This window comes from Pogona vitticeps, chromosome 4, assembly GCF_051106095.1.
Source record: "Pogona vitticeps strain Pit_001003342236 chromosome 4, PviZW2.1, whole genome shotgun sequence".
NCBI lineage: Eukaryota > Metazoa > Chordata > Lepidosauria > Squamata > Agamidae > Pogona > Pogona vitticeps.
The window spans coordinates 77374764-77394271 of record NC_135786.1 but is presented as its reverse complement, the minus strand read 5'-3'; the positions used below and the strand labels follow the sequence as shown (position 1 = coordinate 77394271).

The window sequence follows — 19508 nt, the reverse complement described above, 5'->3', positions numbered from 1 at the left end:
GATATAAGAAGGTTTGGCAGAGAAAAGGAGAGATAGAAGTTGCAGAGAGAGAGAAACAGTCAGGGAGATATTGAAAAAATATACTAATAGAGATAAGCTGGATAAGGTTAATAGATAGAGTAGGTGGTGATTGAGTATGTGGGAAGATATACGATATTTTAATGATCTGATTGTATGCACTGAATAAAGAACATCTGAGATTCTGATTTAATTTGATACACTTCAATAAACAAGTTATGTTGGCAGTAACCAGACTAAAGTCTTTTACATTGTGGATAACAGAAATCCAGTGGGGGCAGTGAGAAAAAGAGGGAATGTTACAATTGATATCTGCTGGTGGGAGGACATAGCGTGAGCTCCTTTTGTTTGGTGAAACAATCAAGGGGGCACATGGTAAACATCACAGGTGCAAGGCACTAAATGAAGATATTTTAATGAAGAATTCTTCCATTGCTACTCTCCAGCAGCTTATCCTCTGAAATTAGATTTAAAAGTTTCTGTAACTTTACACTGCACCCCAAAGCAGAGATTGTCCCTGGTACAGAGACACAATTCACTTGGTTTAGAAAGGTAATCTACCGATATAACCCGATCTAGCCAGAAGAGGCTGAGGAGCCTAAAGCCGAGGGAGGCCCGGAAAGAAAAAAAAAAAAAAAGAAACGAGGCCTTCTCGGCAGTGGCTCCTGGTGTTTGGAACAGCCTCCCTCCTGAGATTCGCATGGCCCCTTCACTGGGTATCTTTAAATGCCAATTGAAAACCTGGCTGTTTAAGCAAGCCTTCCCTCCATCCACCGCCTGAATTTTTGTTATCTTGTTCCTTTCTTCCATCTTGGATCATTGTTTACTTAGTAATATATTCTTATGATTTTAAATTGTTAAATGATATGTTGTTAGCTGCCCAGAGTAGTCTATATGACTAGATGGGTGGGCTATAAATAAATAAATAAATAAATAAATAAATAAATAAATAAATAAATAAATAAATAAATAAATTCCATGTTTGCTGTCAACAACAGCATGTTAAGTCACAATATAACGAGATTCCTGTAAACTGCTTCCATTACCACAGCCTATTTATTCCACTAATTGTAGAAAGCTTAGAGAAGCACAGCACCTTCCTTTTGCTTTCTTTTCCTCTCAGCAGGAGGCAGATAAATTTATCAGTGAAATATTTTCCATAATACCTGTTGAGAACTGTTATGTATGAGTAACTAGTTTCTTGAAGTTGATACCTCAGGTATGATGAAACGAAAAACACAAACTGTCTTTTCAGTTTCTTTATCTGTTAAAGATACGGACTGAATGAGTGATCAGTTCAGGGCATTTACAAGAAAAAAGTCTGGGGCCTATTCCAAGAATTGTTCGTAATATAGACAAAAAGTTTGTTAAAGGCAGAAGAAGAAAAGAAGGTGGGAACGCATCACAGGTTTATGTCAGAAGATTTCAGGCACAATTACCACCCCCTCTGGAGCATTTTCTCATGGAAATGATGAACCCTGTAGATTTTTACCTTTTTGAAACAAAAAATTCCTTGGTCTGAAGATGGAGAACTAAATTCAGTTGTTAGTCCCCAACAAGGGGGCAGTCACATATCCAATTGTGCCATTTACTCTAATAACTCAGTTATATTCTGGTATAACAATTAGAAGGGGCATGAAACTGGGAAAGCAGAAATCTGGTTATAGAACAGTATAAGGCAGCAGTTTGTATTCTTTAGTTCTAGCTGTCTCAATGTAGTTTTTAGTAAAGATTTTTTATCTCCCCTAATTTTAGATACATATTCATAAAATTCCATTTTTCTGTTTTGTTTGTCATTCTGCTATCCACATATGCACACACATCTTTCTCATTCTATAGTCCACAACCTCTGAGATGCACATTAAATATATGCTTGCAATGAGGAAAAGCATTCTTCATAAATGTTCATTTTGCAAAGTGGAATCCCAGACATCGGCCAGCAAATTCTGCCTTGATGGCATTACTGACCCAATATATGTCAGCCCCTTACTCCTTCTCAGCTATAAAAGCATGGTTCCTTCGACCTTTGTTGTCTTCTCTTAACGTTGATGGCATCATGGAGCTGGAGTGGCAGGGTTCCCTGCAGCACACCCAAAAACATTACATGCACTTTTAATATGATATATTCAGTGGCCAGAATCCTACTTGTGTTCATGTGAGGCTTGCATAACTTGCCATAGCTAATCGTGGCTAACTGATCAGGTGCCCAGGCATGTCTTGGCTGTGTGCCTCAGCATACAGCTGATTCTGCAACTTCAGCATCTCACCAATTAGGCATGGCAAGTTACACAAACCTTTCCATGAAATAGAGAGAGATAAATTATGCCAACGCCAACAGGATTCTTGCCTTGGTTGCACATTTTTGTCCTCCAACAGAATCATGGAGGAGATGCAGACCTTACTGCAGAATCAGAGGAACTACTCTCACGTCTTAATTGCTGTTTTTAAAAATGAGGCAGGTGCTAATCATAGCTTGGGAGAACTTACTTTTGGAGGATTCCCCCATTCCGCACCCAAGCACCGCCAGCCACGCTCACTGGGGGGGGGGGGGGGAATTCTGGGAGGTGTGGTCCAGAAAGAAAATGTTTCCTATTCTCTCACCGGTGCTTTTGCTCAGTGAAGAGGCTGACACCCCTCCCTCCTCCATTGTTAGCAAGAGAAAGTGCTTTCCTTTCTTTCCCCTCCCCAGATCCAAGAACTCACCCAGCAGAGTCCCTACGGGTACAGCTCCCCGTTCCTTTCCCATCAGTCCCTCTTGGGCTGGCTGATGCTACAGGTTTCAGAAAGCAAGCCCGGGCGAGCAAAGTACGGTCCTCATAGGTGCGCGCGCGGGCGCGCGACAGCGAGCGAGCGAGCGAGAGCTCGTGCGAGAGATCTAGGGTGGAAGTTCCTGCCTTACTGCAGAACCGCACGCACTCTCCTCTCTCCGCCCATGCCGAGGGCTTCCTCGCTCACTACCTGTCGGCTGTGTCCCACACAGTCACTCTCCCCCCTCTGGGGCGCCGATGGTGGGAGGGAGGGAGGGAGATGCAATGCTCACCCGCCCCTCCTCATCTTTTTGAAAGCGGCAGAAGGAAGCCAAGGGTGGCGCCTCTCAGTCAGCAATACTTTTGTCCACTCTTTGGGGGGGAGATGTTTGTTAAGAGAGCAAGCCTTACTGCACTGGCTTCAAGCCTCGCTCTCGATACGTCTTGAGTCCTCTCCCTACTTTCCTTCCTAGGTTTTCTCACTCAGAACTGAAATGGCGGGAAGAGGCTGGAAAGGGTGAAGGGAGCCAGAAGCTTGTGTGTCGAACGGGTGCTGTGGCGCTTGATAATACCTTGTCAGGGGCTTCTCTCTTTCCGGAGGATCACTCTCTCCCGCATAATCATTATTAACAACAGCAGTACTGTAATAGTTATTATTTCAAATACTGTTAATGAACTTCGTTAGTTAGATATTGAAAACCTTTAAACAAAATACGACACAAAACAAAACAAAAGCTGTCGGCGTTGTAACTAGCAGCACTTTTTAAAAACTCCTGAGCAGACAGACTCCAATCCGAGCATTTGTTGACTGAAGGAAAGATACCTTGAATGTGAGCCTCCCTAATTTCACAGGCAGCTAAAAAGAGGTGTCTATAGTGCTGCATTCTTTCCCTCCTGTCCTGTTCACATTAAAGCCCCAAATAAATCCTGGTTTGCACCAAAAACTTTAGGTAGAGGGATTGGATTTGCAGGGAGGGCGTGCCCAGTCAGGTGCAGAAGACAGAGTCAGAGTAGGGACCAGGAGAGCCCTTTCCCAAATCCGGGCTCAGCTGTGGACACTCACTGGGGGGGGGGGGGATGTGTGCCAATGGTAAACTCTTTGAACATCGTGCATACCTCAAAAACCCTTTTAGGATTTCATAAAACATCAGTAAATGTTGGCACACAACAACAACAAATGTATTTTGAAAGGCAAAAGCAGCATGTGGTAGATACGGTGGCAGACTTCTAACCAAAACACTTGTGTAAATTTGTGGGCACCAGAGATCAGAAAAAAATGCTTGTTAAGAGTACAGCTCTTAGAATACCACTTACAGAGTCAGCTCCAGCAACAGGGATGAAGCAGTTTTTACAGTGATTTCATGCTCAGTGGTTTCAAGAGTTGGATTTCCTACTGTGCTTCCTGGGAGTAGAGCCATCTTGTATGGCCTTGGGCAAACAGCTCACTCCTTGGACACCCAGAAGAAGGGAATGGTAAACTACTGAATATTTTCTAAATAGAAAATCCTAGAAAAGGTCATTATGAGTTGGAATTGACGTGGCAGCATATTCTTATTAATTATTATTATTTTTCAAAACCACCAGACACAATCAAAACTATAAAAACACTGACTGGTATTATATAACAGATAGAAGTTTTAACCAAAAACCTAAGTATCTGTTAGATATTGACACAGCATATATGCTGTTCCTAATATTGCTGTTTTTTGGTTTGTTTGTTTTTTAGCTCTGATGGTGTGATTTCTGAGATCTGCAATTGCTTATCGTACTGTGTGAAATTTCTTGATATTGTTCCCAAAGCCCGGATGACTACAGGGACCACTGAAGGGTGTTTCATCCACAAGCGAGAGAGATGTTTTGATTCCCAGGTCTATTATTATTATTATTATTATTATTATTATTATTATTATTATTATTATTATTATTATTATTATTATTATTATTATTATTATTATTATTATTATTATTATTATTATTATTATTATCATCATCATCATCATCATCATCATCATCATCATCATCATCATCATCATCATTAAATTCAGACAACATTCACAAGATTGCATACCTTTTATTTGTTTGATCAATTAAATTTTATGGAGTGGAATTTTCAAGAAAAGATTGGACAGCCATCTGTCTGGGATGGTATGAGGTCTCCTGCCGTGACCAGGGAGTTAGACTAGAAAGACCTCCAAGGACCCTTCCAGCCCTATGACAATTCTAAGATTTTATGAAAAAATCACAGCCCTCAAATTTAGTTTTGCTTTTATACAGATTAGGATCCACATACTGTATTTTAAACCAAGAACTCACAACTTCAAAAAATCATGCTCTTACACTTGATCCCTTTTGTCAGAAAAGAAGTCTGGCTATAACCATAGTAAGATTTTATCGTCCGTGTGCTTTCAACAAATCTTTATTGAAGTATTTCCTCAGTTTGATATTCATTGCTAGCCTATCATTCCAGATTAATTTACCTAGATTAAGAACACGGATAAAGAATGACCATTCTATTCAGTATTCTTTGGCAGATATAGAAAACTTTGGTCTTATCCCATTTGGAACCAGTGTTGTTGGATGAATTAAAAAAATAGATAGTTTAAGAATCTTAAAGGAAAACTACTTTATCAAGTCACATAAAGAACACCTTACTTCTATTTAGATATTTATATTTAAATCTTGTAGTTGGAAGAGACCTTAGAAAAATCGTATCTATGTTGAACTAGATTTCCCAGGATCTGGGAGCTATTTCCCAGAAGATACCCTTTCCAAGCACTGAGCTGGACAAATGCCTCTAAAAAGCAACACAGGACATGAAGATATTAGCCCTTGCTAATCGTCCATGACACCCAACTCCTGTAATCTGTGTTTGCTCCTTATAAAGAAATAGCTGTGTATAATTTACTGGCTACTTTGTCCCAGCTCCCGCCAACCTAGCGGTTCGAAAGCATGCAAATGCGAGTAGATAAATAGGGACCACCTCGGTGGGAAGGTAACAGCGTTCCGTGTCTAAGTTGCACTGGCCATGTGACCACGGAAGATTGTCTTCGGACAAAAACGCTGGCTCTATGGCTTGGAAACGGGGATGAGCACCGCCCCCTAGAGTCGAACACGACTGGACAAAAATTGTCAAGGGGAACCTTTACCTTTACCAAACATTTTATTTCTCTGGAGACACATGTAGCTAGAAAGTGCTAACTCTGGTTCTGTAAAATGATAAAAAGTGTTTTTTTCTTCACATTTAGTTTTGTTTGCCTGTAAGGAAATGTTGCTTTTAACAGAACTGTACATTATATGGAAAAATAAAATTTAGAAAATTGTACCATATATTAAAAAGCTTTTCTCCAAAGCAACCATTAGAGAGACAGAATATATAATTATGACTTACCTTTATACAGTAGATTCTATTATGCTTACAGTGTGTTCTTTCTTCTTTTTAAAGAGCTGATTAAAATATGCACCCTTAACCCTGTACAAAGCTATTCTCTGCCCAAACAACAGGGTGAATGGTTTGCCCCTTTGTGTTTGGTATATTGCTGGCTATACAGTACACAGAAGTTGAAGTAACAACTTCTGAACCACCATTAACATTTGTCCCAAGTTAAAGGAGGGTCAGCATTTCAGCTTATGCTATCAAAACTGTCTGTGCGATTGGAAAAAATTGTTTCAATTTCATTTTCTTTCTGTTCATTATTTTTCCACACTTTTATCATGGAACATTTGATAGTCAAGTTGGTTTTGCTTTGCAGTTTCATTTACTGGTTGAAAACTTGCATTGGTAACAGCTTAGATGAGCTCATTAAATTCTTTAAAAAATATCTCTGGTTTATGAATGTGGGATATTGTGCTTCTTTAGCCATAATTCCAAATGCCAGGAAATGGCCCAGTATTGTTGCACAATATCATGTCTGTGTTGCCAGCAGGAAGGATGTCAAACTTTACATAGCAAAGGACAACCTGAATGTCGACAGCACCAGTGGCAACAGTCAAGATGATCTACGCTAGTGGTTCCCAACGCTGTGTAAACCGAGGTGTTCTTGCAACTCCCAGGAAGGCTGACCAGCGCAGCTAATGGTGAAGACTTCTGGGAACACCCGGGTTACCCAAGTTTGGGCTCTACTGCTCTACAGGATACCTTCTAGTGCTCTCTACCATTCAGAGAGTGACACCAAGAAAGGGAAAAATCCCAGAAACAGAATCTTTTTTTTCATCAGCCACTTCTCATCCAAAAGCAAACCAGTTGTCAGAGCTGTTTATTTTGTTTTATTTTTTGAAAAGTGCAAAATGTTTGCTTCTTTAGGCAGGAGAAAAACAGTTTTACTTAAAAAAAGTCAAAACTCAACAGCTCTTTGCGCAAATTTGGTGCTGTTCTGAAACCCAGTTTCAAAGTTATAATGGGGAGGCTACACTGATTTTTTAATTGCCTTGTAGAATGTTTGACTGCTCTGCTGCACAAAATACACTGTGTAGTGATTTATGTGAAGTAGGAGTATGACAAGGCTGTAGATTGTCCCCCAGCTTATTTAACTTATATGCACAATACATCATGCGGAAGGCTGGACTGGAGGAATCCCAAGCCGGAATTAAGATTGCGGGATACGCAGATGATACCACTCTGATGGCAGAAAGTGAGGAGGAATTAAAGAACCTTGTAATGAGGGTGAAAGAGGAGAGTGCAAAAAACGGTCTGAAACTCAACATCAAAAAAACTAAGATCATGGCCACTGGTCCCATCACCTCCTGGCAAATAGAAGGGGAAGACATGGAGGCAGTGACAGATTTTATTTTCCTGGGCTCCATGATCACTGCAGATGGAGACAGCAGCCACGAAATTAAAAGACGCCTGCTTCTTGGGAGGAAAGCGATGACAAATCTTGACAGCATCTTAAAAAGCAGAGACATCACCTTGCCAACAAAAGTCCGAATAGTCAAAGCTATGGTTTTTCCTGTTGTGATGTATGGAAGTGAGAGCTGGACCATAAAGAAAGCAGACCGCCGAAGAATGGATGCCTTTGAATTGTGGTGCTGGAGGAGGCTCTTGAGAATCCCCTGGACTGCAAGGAGAACACACCTATCAATTCTAAAGGAAATCAACCCTGAGTGCTCATTGGAAGGACAGATCCTGAAGCTGAGGCTCCAGTACTTTGGCCATCTCATGAAAAGAGAAGACTCCTTGGAAAAAACCTTGATGTTGGGAAAGTGTGACGGCAAGAGGAGAAGGGGACGACCAAGGATGAGATGGCTGGACAGTGTCTGCGAAGCAACCAACATGAATTTGACACAACTCCGGGAGGCAGTGGAAGATAGGAGGGCCTGGCGTGCTTTGGTCCATGGGGTCACGAAGAGTCAGACACGACTAAACGACTAAACGAACGAAACGACTTATCTTCCACTATTCTTTTAAAATGCTCAAATGGCTGTTATCACTTAATGCAGAACTGCTCAGGTACATACACATTTAGGGTATAAATAGGTATTACCTGAGGCCTGTTTGTTTAATTGATTTGTTAGACCTAAAACCATAATTGTACTAGTGGAATGAAAATCCCTGCTAGTGAGGTTGTGCTGGTTTACACAGTAGTGCACGGGATAACACAAGTAACAATGCAAGCATGTAACCTTTGATGAACAGCTGCTAGAAAGACAACATTTTTGCTTACATGCCGATGTCTTTGAGAACACTTTTTTTTTACCTTAAAGTTTTAATCCTATTACCTGCAAGTAACCCTCAGTGAACTCACAAAGGGCTTACTGTTGTAGAACTGCATAGAGTTGGGCTGGAAATATGCCTAGGCAACATCTCATCCCTCCTTCCCCAACCAGATATCCCCACCCATTGTCTCTGGCAAACAATAATATGGGTAGGTGCCACAACACATAATTTCAGAATTGTGTGAAGCCAGAAGTTACAGAAATTAGCATCCACTTGGTAATAGAACAGCAGTGAATACTCTGATTACTTCTGCTCATTTGGCACTTATGAATATAAGAAACAGCATGCAATATACAGGCGTGGGGTTGGCTTATAATGTTATCACCTCAGGGAGCAAACAGATTGCCAAAAAAAAAAAAGTGAGGGGAATACTATGGGTGTGGAGCAGTCTGATTCAGATTTTTTGCCCCTGACAACTCAACAGGAAACACGAATCAACGCAGAGACCACCCTCATCTATAGTTTTCTACTTCCACAGAGAACCTTCAATTTAAAAAAAAAAAAATCAAGTCCTTTCGGATTGATTCACATATGTGATTGCTTGAACTGATGCAGAAAGTGAAAGAGAGCAGAGCACACACACGTATGCACAAACAAACCAGTGGTTTGCCAAAGTACTTCCTCACTCACCTCTTGCCTCCAGAGCTGTGTGCACAAACACACCAGCAGCAGCACACACTCACTGAGTAAAGTCTCTTTCTCAAGACACTTCTGTTTTACAGCTCTCCTCTGTAGGCCACATTCCTGGGATCTGTTTTTGTTTTACAGGTTAGGAGCTTGTCTCTGAGGCCAAGAGATAAAATAATTATATGAGGAAATTAAAGTAAAAAGCCTTTTACTATTTGTAATGCCATTCTTTGTAACTGTGCCATCTGCAGGAATATAAAGAGAACGGCAAGCAAAAAGCCAAAAAAGAGGCTTTCTCCTGTTTTCCGCGTGGCCTCTTAAACTGTACAGACAAGAATTCCCTGATGCAGCTACATATGCAAGTGAATGCAAGTGAATTCACATTTGCTATGTACTCTCAGTATGGAATACAGAATTTGTTTTGTGGTAACATGGCGATCACTGCTTTTGCAAGATGCAACAATTTGCATTGTAAAAGCATCACCTGTTACAGAACAAAATTAGTGTTGTTTCTTAGCATTTTAAGATTATATATGCCCAGTTTTTTTCAAATTGTGAGTTGAATATACTTCATTCTGTCATTAGACTAAATGATATTAATTAATTTATCAGTTACACCAGGTGTGGGTGACTTCAATAAATCCAGGGGCCAACGTTCAGATCCTGAACTTTCTGTAGGCCATTAAAATGTGAAAAGCATTCCACCTTACTACCACAAACATAGAAGTGGCCAAATATTCATGTCTGTTTCTGGAAAATTAGTATTTGGGGTGTGTTAAACACTGAAGTTGGACACTGATGCATGAAAAAGGTGAATTACTTTTTTTGTTTGTATGGAAAATCATTTTGGAGGAAGAGAGGATGCGGCCGTCAGCTGCACAGTGACTGTGTGCTCTGCACACCCTTGAGTAAAACATTTTGCCTTCTAGAGTTAATCTAAATAGTAAGTCCTATCCTGAAATACTTAGAAAGAAAAGCAAACAGGATGCTACTGATCCTGTTAATTATTCCTTGGGTTCAATTCCTTTAAATGAATGGGATTTAAGTGTATCATGATTAACTTGTCTCATTGATTTCAGTGGATCAATTCCAAATATGTTCAAATCTAGATTCAATTCAGTGTGTAGATATTATTTGTAATGTTACTATTTTATTTATTTATTTTTATTAGCATGTTTTAATATGTGAAGTTGCTTTAGGCTTTAACTGTATTTTTGTTCACTGTCATCTCATATTGGGTAGAAAGCAGGATTATTGAGCCCCATGGTCTTAAAGATGTTACGTTTTCTCTATGAAAAAGGTTGTGGAGATAATGGCTTAAATCCTGTTGCTAAGTGTATTAAATTGCAACTAGAACAGGACGCAATTGAATCAATGGAAGTTATGGAGGAGTGGCTAACCAAATCCCCACTTACTCGGTTATAATGGTGCCTCTCATGACGACAATAATCCATTCCACAGAAATCAATGTCTTGTGAAAACATTGTCTTGCGAAAACCCTTTCTCCATTGGAATGCATTGAAACCCATTTAATGCATTCCAATGGGGAAAAATCGTCATTGTTTTGCGAAGATCACCCATAGGGAAGCCATTTTGCGAAGCGCCGATCAGCTGTTAAAATGGCTGCCCTGCAAAGCATCGGTCCCGAAAACACCCATTTTGCAAAGCGCCGATCCATGCCAAAATCGTCGTCTTGCGAGAAACAGTTTGTGAAGCAGGGACCCAAACATTGTCCAGCGGAAATCGCCCATTGGAATCTCTATTTTGCGAATCGCTATAGCAATCGCAAAACCTCGTCCTCATCGGATTTGTCGTTTTGCGAGGTCGTCGTCTAGTGAGGTACCACTGTACTACAGTAAGTAACAGGATTTAGAACATAATGTCTTTGCACAGATGGTCTCCTACAGAAGCTCTTGAAAGATCTGCAATAGTACGGAGCAGAAAAACATCTGATAACCTGTGCTTTCTTTGTTGAAATATTACTAACACATTGCTTTTCTCACCTATTTGATTCAGTTGGTAGTTGGTGCTCTTGTTCAAATCTAATTTGGTTCCATAGGGCTTGGGGAGGACATATTTCAAGCAGCTTGTAACAAACTTGTTTGTTGTCATAAAGAGCACTATACAAACTGTTCAGTATTCAAAGACAGTAACCAGTTTAAATTTAGGACATAGATACATCTCCCCAATCTAAAGTCTGGGTTATCAGCAAATTGACCATTCAACATTTTCTAGATAGTTCAGAATGTCTTTCTGGCAGTCCATGGTATCTGCAAAGAACCCCCTCCAGCACCGCATTTCAAATGAATTTTTTTCCTGTCAGCTCTCTTTATTATCCAGCTTTCATACACATACATGATGATTGGGAATACAGTACAAGAGTGTGGATGATCTTGGCCTTGGTGTCCAGTGACACATTCCTACACTTGATGCTCTTTTTAGTTCCTTCATTACTGCTCTTCTGATTTCTTGGCTGCAGTCTCCATTTGGATTGATGATTGAACAAAGGTATATAAAATCTTTAACCATTTCAATTTCTTCATTGTCAGCATTAAAGTTTAGGTCTGTAGTCATAATTGTTGTCTTCTTAATGTTCAGTCGCAGTCCTGCTTTGGCATTTTCTTCTTTCACTTTCCTTAATAGTCATTTCAAGTCCTTGCTCCTTTCTGCAAATAAAATGGTATCACCTTAAATAACTGATGTTTCTTCCACCAATGTTTCACTCCTCCTTCATCTGAATCTAGTCTGGCTTTCTGTATTATATTTCTGTGTATGGATTGAACAGATAAGGGGATAAAATGCACCCTTGTCTGACACCTTTGCCTATAGGAAACCATTCTGTCTTTCCATATTCTGTCCTAATGGAAGCTTCTTGTCCACAATACAAGTTATGAATTAGGACAATCAGGCACACCGATTTCTTTCAGAACAAACCATAGTTCTCATGATCCACACAGACAAAGGCTTTTCTGTGATCTAGAAAGCATTAACTGATCTTCTTCTGAAACTCTTTTCTTTTCTTTTAACTCTTTTATTTTCTCCTGATCAGATAGTGTGCTTCCCTGTTGGTCATATAGCATTCCTAATCTAGGCTTCAATTTTCCTTTGATTTATTTGATCTTCTGGAAGAGGTATCTTGTTTTCCCCCTTTCTAGTTCCACTCTGTTTCTTTGCACTGATACAATAGCTAGTTGTTAAAGATTGCACATTATACTCTTGATGACATTTACTATTTGTTTTGTTTATTTATTAGTTCCGTGTAGACCTCATCTTCTCTCTAGCCCATCCAAAGTGACATACACAGTTCTCCTCTTCCTGCTATTTTTACCTTCACAACAACCCTGTGAGATAGGCTGGTTGAAAGCTCTAAGTTACCTAGTGAATTTTATGGCCTACTGAGGACTAGAATCTGGATCTTCAAAGTTCTGGTTTAACATATTAAACCAGTGACGTGGACTCTCAGGGTCAGGAGCCCATTCCGATCTCCTTGGGATCCTAGTCTGGCCCTTAGGGGTTCCCTGAATGGCCGTATCTCCTTCCCTGTGGCACCATCATGTTGTGGTTCTGCTTTTGTACAGGTTTTGTTTCGCATTCTGACATGTTGAAATGTCTCTTTTAAGGATTATTGGCAGTAAGAGCTTTAAACTGAAATATATTAGCATTTGTGTGTCCATTCTTTTACTGTATCTTTGTTCCCACTTACCTTTTGTCCAACCCTGGGATGCAGCCCGTGGGGAAACTGGAAATCTATATTTTAAGTTGAAATAGATTCTTTCCCACTCCTTGTTATAACTGCTACATTGCACTGCACTAAACTCAACTATTTTATTTGCTTGCTTGAGTTTGTGCTGTTTGTATGCTGCCTTTTTCCCCCATAGGGGATTCAGGGAAGTTCAAAACAATTAACAACATACAGTACAATAATCACAATGTTAAAGTGCTGTAAAAAACTAAACTAAAACAATTACATTTTATCAATATCAAAAGCATAATTAAAAACCACTATTATACAACATTTAAAAATCTTTAGGAATCTAGTCATGGCATTTTTCTTCATGCTAAGGCTGAGGTCTTGAACACAATGGGAATCAGAAGCCACTGAACATAGTCTTACTTACTTCTTAGCAAGCATAGCATGCAACTGTTAGATTTTTTTTTTAGACATTAAGCACCACAGTGATGCTTTTTGCTTTTAGTCTTGTATGTTGCATCGCTACACACATTTTATTTAGCCCAAGATGTGTATGTATTGGTATTGTTTATTTCCCCTAAAATTAGTCATTATGTGCAATACGTGCATTTTCATAGAGCAGAAGGGGGGAAATCCAGATGATAACAAAAATTTCATACATTCCTCTTTCATTTACTTTATCAAAAGAAAAACAATGACAACAACTTCATTACTTTCTGTATCATGCTTTTAAAAGTCCTTGTATATGCGGTTTTTGTCTTACTGCTTCCTTCCTGAAATGGCAACAACCACTAATTTTAGATCAACTTGCATTCTAGAGACGTATTTATGTTCAGTGATACTTTTCAGTTTCTTGGAAGTCATTCATTTCTTTTAGAACATTCAGATGTGTCATCTCCTCAATTAACGTATATCCCCTCAGTAAATATAAAAACTTCACTATGCACATTTCAGGACTGATTGAAAGCAGCTCCCTGACAGACAGGTGACTTATCTTTACTCTGTAGCGTTTAATGGGATCATAAATACAGTTGTCCCATTTTGTTCATATGTTACTTGCTCATCATGGTTTCCTCTAAGAATATAAGTATCAGCCAGTTTGGTCAGCCCAAGTGCCCATCTGCTCCAAAATCTGTACTCATAGCAAATTCACAAAGCAAAAAGCTTTCCCTTCTTTTCCAGTAAGTGATATTAACTTGACTCTGAACTCAGAAGTTGCACACAACCATCAAGACTACTAGTCACTGATAGCTTTATTCTTAATAAATTCATCTAATCACCTTTAAAACCATCCCCTTTGATGACAAATACTACCTCTTGTGGGAGCAAATTTCATAGTTTAATTACCCATTGTCTATACAGTATAAGCAATTTCCAGTCCTCTTTAAGGGCCTAAACAGAGATCAGATCCTCTTGCCACATTGCATAGAGTAATATAACCCAATTTTTTTTGTAATATAGGTATGAAATACAGTAGTTGTCTCCCTTGACAGACTCCAACTTCTGCCCCAGAAGCAATTCTTAGTGTTTTTGTGACAGCCACATTTACTTGGGATACAGCTCATCACCCTGGCTAGGGCCTGAAAACTCAAGTAATTAACAATTTGATAGCCCCATTCCTGTGTTAACAAAGCTCTGGCACTCTGTTATTTGCATTCTCAGATCACCATGACTCTCATCCCCACAGGGATGTGTATAAATAAAGAGGACGTGTCTTTGCCTTCCTTGTATCTGAAAAAGTGAATTTTGATACACAAATGCTCACACTGAAATAAATCTGTTAGTCTTTAAGGTGCCACAATATTCTGCACTTCTCTTTACCCTTCCTCTCTTTTTCTTTCTCCCCTTTAATTTTGCCAACATGCAGAGACAGACTAACATGGCTACTTCTTTGGATTTGTCTCTCCTGAATTCCTCTTCTCTGAGCTTGCTTTGATTATTCTTGGTCTTTAGTACTGGGAGAGAACAAAAATAACAACTCTTTCTCCATTTTCTTTGCATCATACATGACTTTATGTACCTCTAACCCAGCAATGGCGAACCTGTGGCACGTGTGCCACAGCTGGCACACAGAGCCCTTTCTGTGGGCACGCGAGCCATAAGTTGCCGGACTGCTACTCCTCCCCTGCACAGCCAAACCTGAGAAGGTGGCTGCAGCCGCGGTGCTGGCACTTCGACAGGCAGATCTGGAGCAGCTGGTGCTGGCGAGGGATCTAGAGAGGGGTCTCAAGGCACCTCCGTGCCTGGGATTCCTCTTTCCGACGCCACTTCCAGTTCTGCTGCCGCGGCAGCACACTATCCACTGAGGTCCCCCCCCCCAATTTGGGCACACGAGCCCAAAAAGGTTTCCCGCCACTGCTCTAACTTATCTCTCCTATCATCTTTTTCTAAACTAAAGAGGAACACAGGAAGGTGTCTTATAATCCAGTGGTTCTTAACGTGGGCGATAATGCCCCCCCAGGGGGCGATTTCATTTTTCAGGGGGGCAGTAGAACGAAAAGGGGCGGCGTGGGGGCGCTGGAGCAGAACGGGGGCGGTAGGGGGTGCTGGAGCAAGCCAAACCTGTGAAGATGGCTGCAGCCTTTTTACAGTGTGCATGAATATATATTTTCCTCCAATTTTAATTTAGTTTCAGACTTTTTGTCTTGAAATTTTTAGTTCCTGCATTTGTTTTTATGCCCTTTTTATATTTCTTTCTGCGTCTTAAAATTCACTTGCAACTAAATCATTAAATGTTACTTTTTTGAGGGCATTTCATTTTCTTGGAATTTAATTTTGTTTTCAGGGGTCATTGGATTTAAGTGTCTTAAATAAATAAATAAATAAATAAATAAATAAATAAATAAATAAATAAATAAATAAATAAATAAATAAATAAATAAATAAATAAATAAATAAATAAGATGTCACCGCCGGGAGGGGGGGCGATGATAACTTCCTCAATGGCTCAAGGGGGCGTTTCTTTCAAAAAGGTTAAGAACCACTGTTATAATCATTCCAAGCATTCTTCGATAGCATCTAGTATTGTCAGCACTGACTGGAAGTAGTTCTGGGGTCGGATGGGAACAGTGGCACTGCAGGGTGTGGCCTTCCCAAGGCCAGTTTTGCAGCTCCTAGATTCGCCACCCCCACACAGAAAAATAAATCTGCAAAATATGTCATTTTCCACTCCTGCAAGCTACCAGGAGTGGTGATTTTGGAACAAAGTGAGCCACAGGATTCCCAATCCTGTCTTCCCAAAAGAAATCCACTAAGATGAAACCAGAAATGGACTTCCAACAACATTAACTTTTAACATTTAATAATTTTTGATCGTTTTGGGGGCTGGTGCACCCCAGAAGGTTCTGAAATATAAAATTGAAATATAAGAGGTGGCCAACCCATGCCTGAAAGAGTTCCAGTCAGGAGCCCTCTCTTTGGTCTATCTGGAAACGCCTAGACTCCTAGGGTGCAAAATGTACATTCTTCCATGGAGCTACCGGTCAAGTAGTGCTATGGTGTTATAATTCTTTTCTCCGGGGGTGGTGGTGGTGGTGAGGCTATTGCAGTGTTCTGATCATTTTGAATATCCCATTCTGCACCTTTTGCAATCCTCCAGTATTGTTGCTTTCAGGGCATGGAGATTGGCAGCCACAACTCTATACCGCATTTTAAGTCTGGTCACATCTCAGGTTTGTAAAATGCAGGTTAGCCTCCTTCTGAATCACTCAGTGCAGAAAACAGCCTGTGTCACATGACCCCCTTCATAGGGTCCAATGATGGAGGAATCCAGCTATCTTGCTGGTTTCAGGCCAGGTGTGGTGCTGGATGCTCTCCAGTTTCCAGTTTTGAAGCTGGCTTTTGCACGTGGCCCAAGAAGGGTGCCATCATGTTCTTTCCTTCAGGCAGCAAAATATCTTGGAGCAGCCTTGATCTATAATGGGTTCATGTAATGAAATATTTTGCCTTTTAAAGGAAGATTATTTGTGTGGCCTCCTTATTTCCTCCTTTTCCTCAAAGTCAGTATAAAAAGCTGATAATATTATAATGATGCAGCTTGAAAGATGATGGGTTGCAGCTGCATCCACCTTTTGATTTAAATCAAGAAAATGAAATGAAAATGTTGAGGAAACTTTAAGTTGTTTTGCTTTAAAGTGAAAAACAGTGTTGTATCATGGTTGTAAAACAATATAAATTATTTTATCCTATAGATCAGTGGTTCCCAACCTTGTGTCCTCAGATGTTCTTGGACTACAACTCCCAGTAAATCCTGGCCAGCACAGCTAGCGGTGAAGGCTTCTGGGAGTTGTAGTTCCAAGAACGTCTGGGAATCAAAAGTTTGGACCCACTGCTATAGGCATAAAAATAAAATCACTTTGCCATATTTTGAGGAAAATATGACATCACATCTGTAGGATCTTCATTTGTAGCCTTTAAGCAAGAGAGCAGGTCATCTGGTATTAAGGTCTGTTCTTGAATGTTGTTCTCTGAAAGCAGGAATGTCCACTGGTTAGCCACAAGTGGATCTGGTTCTTCTTCTGTTGAGCTAATATTGCTCTGTCCACTTCTACTGTTGTTCAAGACAAGGTTGATTTTTTCAAATAAAAATATTTCCTCGTCTGTGCAAACAGCAGGCCATATGGTGGCCAGAGGGCTTGTGCAACCTTTTGTTAAACTATTTATAGGCAAAGTTGGAGAATTCAATTTTGTGTCCAGGTTTTGAGAATGTGTTTTGTAAGTATTACTGAATACATTTCCCAACAATGTCTTGTGGGAAACTTGAGGTTTATAGCCATTTGACTCTACCATGTCCGAATTGCTGATAAACTTTATATCGTCTGCAGTGTTAATCTTCTCTGAAACAGCTTCCCGGATTCTCTTTTTATCATCCAAGGACGTTTGCCCCTTATGAACCTGAATTTCCTCCACTTCAGTTATTACAGCATCCTCATAAACTGAGAATAGCCCAGTGGAAGGATGAATTATTGGATCTCTTTCTTCCTGAGGAGAGGAAAGAAAAGAAAATACCGGTATGTGAAGATCGCTCAACCACAATTTTATGTAATAAATGTAGGAAGGGGTTATTCTTTCAGTTTCAGTCTCTATTCTAGACCAACATTCTGTAATAACTTTTAAAACATGTGATAATAAAAGGGGATTAGATGCCTATACTCAGGCTCTTTTGCTACTATCAACCACAGTATCTTACTGGACTGGTTACTGTGGGTGGGAATTGAAAGCCAGGCCCATCAGTGGTTCTGCTCCTTTCTTGATAGCTGGGTCCAGAAAATACAGCCAGACCCTATGTTATGGGGTCCCTCAGGATTCAATCATCTATACTGCTAACATCAATTTAAAGCCGCTGGGAGAGGTCATCTGGAGATTTGGGGTGCATTGTTATCAATATGTTGATGACACACAGCTCTGTTTCTCATTCACTATGTCTGCAGTGGATGCCATTCAGCTTCTAGAACATTGCCTGTCAAAAAAAAACCCTGAACAGTTTGGGACTTCGTTACCTATCAGAGCGCTTCTCCCCAAGGGTATCTATCTACCCAACCTGTTCCTCTCAGGCTGCATTATTGAGGGTGCCTACTCCAAGGCAAATAAAAAAATAACACTAGAACCCAGGGTTTTTTCGCAATGGCACCCTTGCTGTGGAATAAACTTCCACCAGAAACTAGACAGGCCCCCTCTGTACAGGTCTTTAGAAGAATAGCTAAAACAGAATTATTTAAGGAGGCCTTTGTCAACATTTTGATACCACTCTGATACCAGAAAGTGAGGAGGAATTAAAGAACCTCTTAGTGAGGGTGGAAGTTGTTGTTTAGTCATTGAGTGGTGTCCAACTCTTTGTGACCCCATGGACCAGAGTACACCAGGCCCTCCTGTCTTCCACTGCCTCCCGGAGTTGGGTCACATTCATGTTGGTAGCTTCAATGACACTGTCCAACTGTCCTCTGTCATCCCCTTCACCTCTTGCCTACACACTCTCCCAACATCAGGGTCTTTTCCAGGGAGTCCTCACTTCTCATGAGATGGCTAAAATATTGGTGCCTCAGCTTCAGAATCTGTCCTTCCAGTGAGCACTGAGGGTTGATTTCCTTCAGAATTGATAGGTTTGTTCTCCTTGCAGTCCAGGGGACTCTCAAGAGTCTCCTCCAGCACCACAATTCAAAAGCATCAATTTTTCAGCAGGCAGCCTTCTTTATTGTCCAGCTCTCACTTCCATACATTGCTACTGGAAAAACCATAGCTTGACTATGTGGACCTTTGTTGGCAAGGTGATGTCTCTACTTTTTCAGATGAGAAGGGGACGACAGAGGACAAGATGCTTGGACAGTGTCACTGAAGCTACCAACATGAATTTGACCAAACTTTGAGAGGTTGTGGAAGATAGGAGGGCTTGGCGTGTTCTGGTCCATGGGGTCACGAAGGGTCGGACACAACTTAATGACTAAACAACAACAAATATTAGAATAGCCAATATTTTATGCATCCCTTTAAAAACAGTATTAGGTATGTGTATTACATATTAGGTAGGTGTATTAGGTAGACCTATCTTTACTTGCAATACATGTTCCTAACAATGTTTTGAAAGTGATGTGGTGCATATTCAGTGCTCTAATTGAATGAAATTATCCATTCAGTCGTATCTGACCCTTGGCAATTTCACGAGCCAGCTCTCTCCATAATTTCCAATCTTGTATAGCTTCCTTCAGCTACTTTATGC

At 40.3% G+C, this 19508-nt stretch overlaps 2 protein-coding genes across 7 annotated transcripts in view; both read right to left on the bottom strand.

Moving 5' to 3' along the window:
- IL12RB2 (interleukin 12 receptor subunit beta 2) overlaps nucleotides 1-8354 on the bottom strand; it is a 43460-nt gene extending 35106 nt beyond the window's left edge. Inside the window, exons 1-2 of one of the 6 annotated variants that reach the window (XM_072997762.2) lie at nucleotides 2722-3004; nucleotides 1987-2098 (exon numbers count right to left, since the gene is read on the bottom strand). The gene's annotated coding sequence lies outside the window, so the exon portion shown is untranslated. Of the gene's footprint in view, nucleotides 1-1986; nucleotides 2099-2721; nucleotides 3005-6153 lie in introns of those variants that run through there. The other 5 variants (XM_072997763.2, XM_078392962.1, XM_072997760.2 and 2 more) reach the window with 5 other exon arrangements.
- A 1595-nt stretch (nucleotides 8355-9949) lies between these two features.
- Nucleotides 9950-19508, bottom strand: part of IL23R (interleukin 23 receptor) — a 39798-nt gene continuing 30239 nt past the window's right edge. Inside the window, exon 13 of the mRNA XM_020795246.3 lies at nucleotides 9950-17776. Within this exon, the coding sequence (XP_020650905.3) occupies nucleotides 17147-17776 (630 nt within the window). The 3' untranslated portion in view covers nucleotides 9950-17146. The remainder of the gene's footprint in view (nucleotides 17777-19508) is intronic.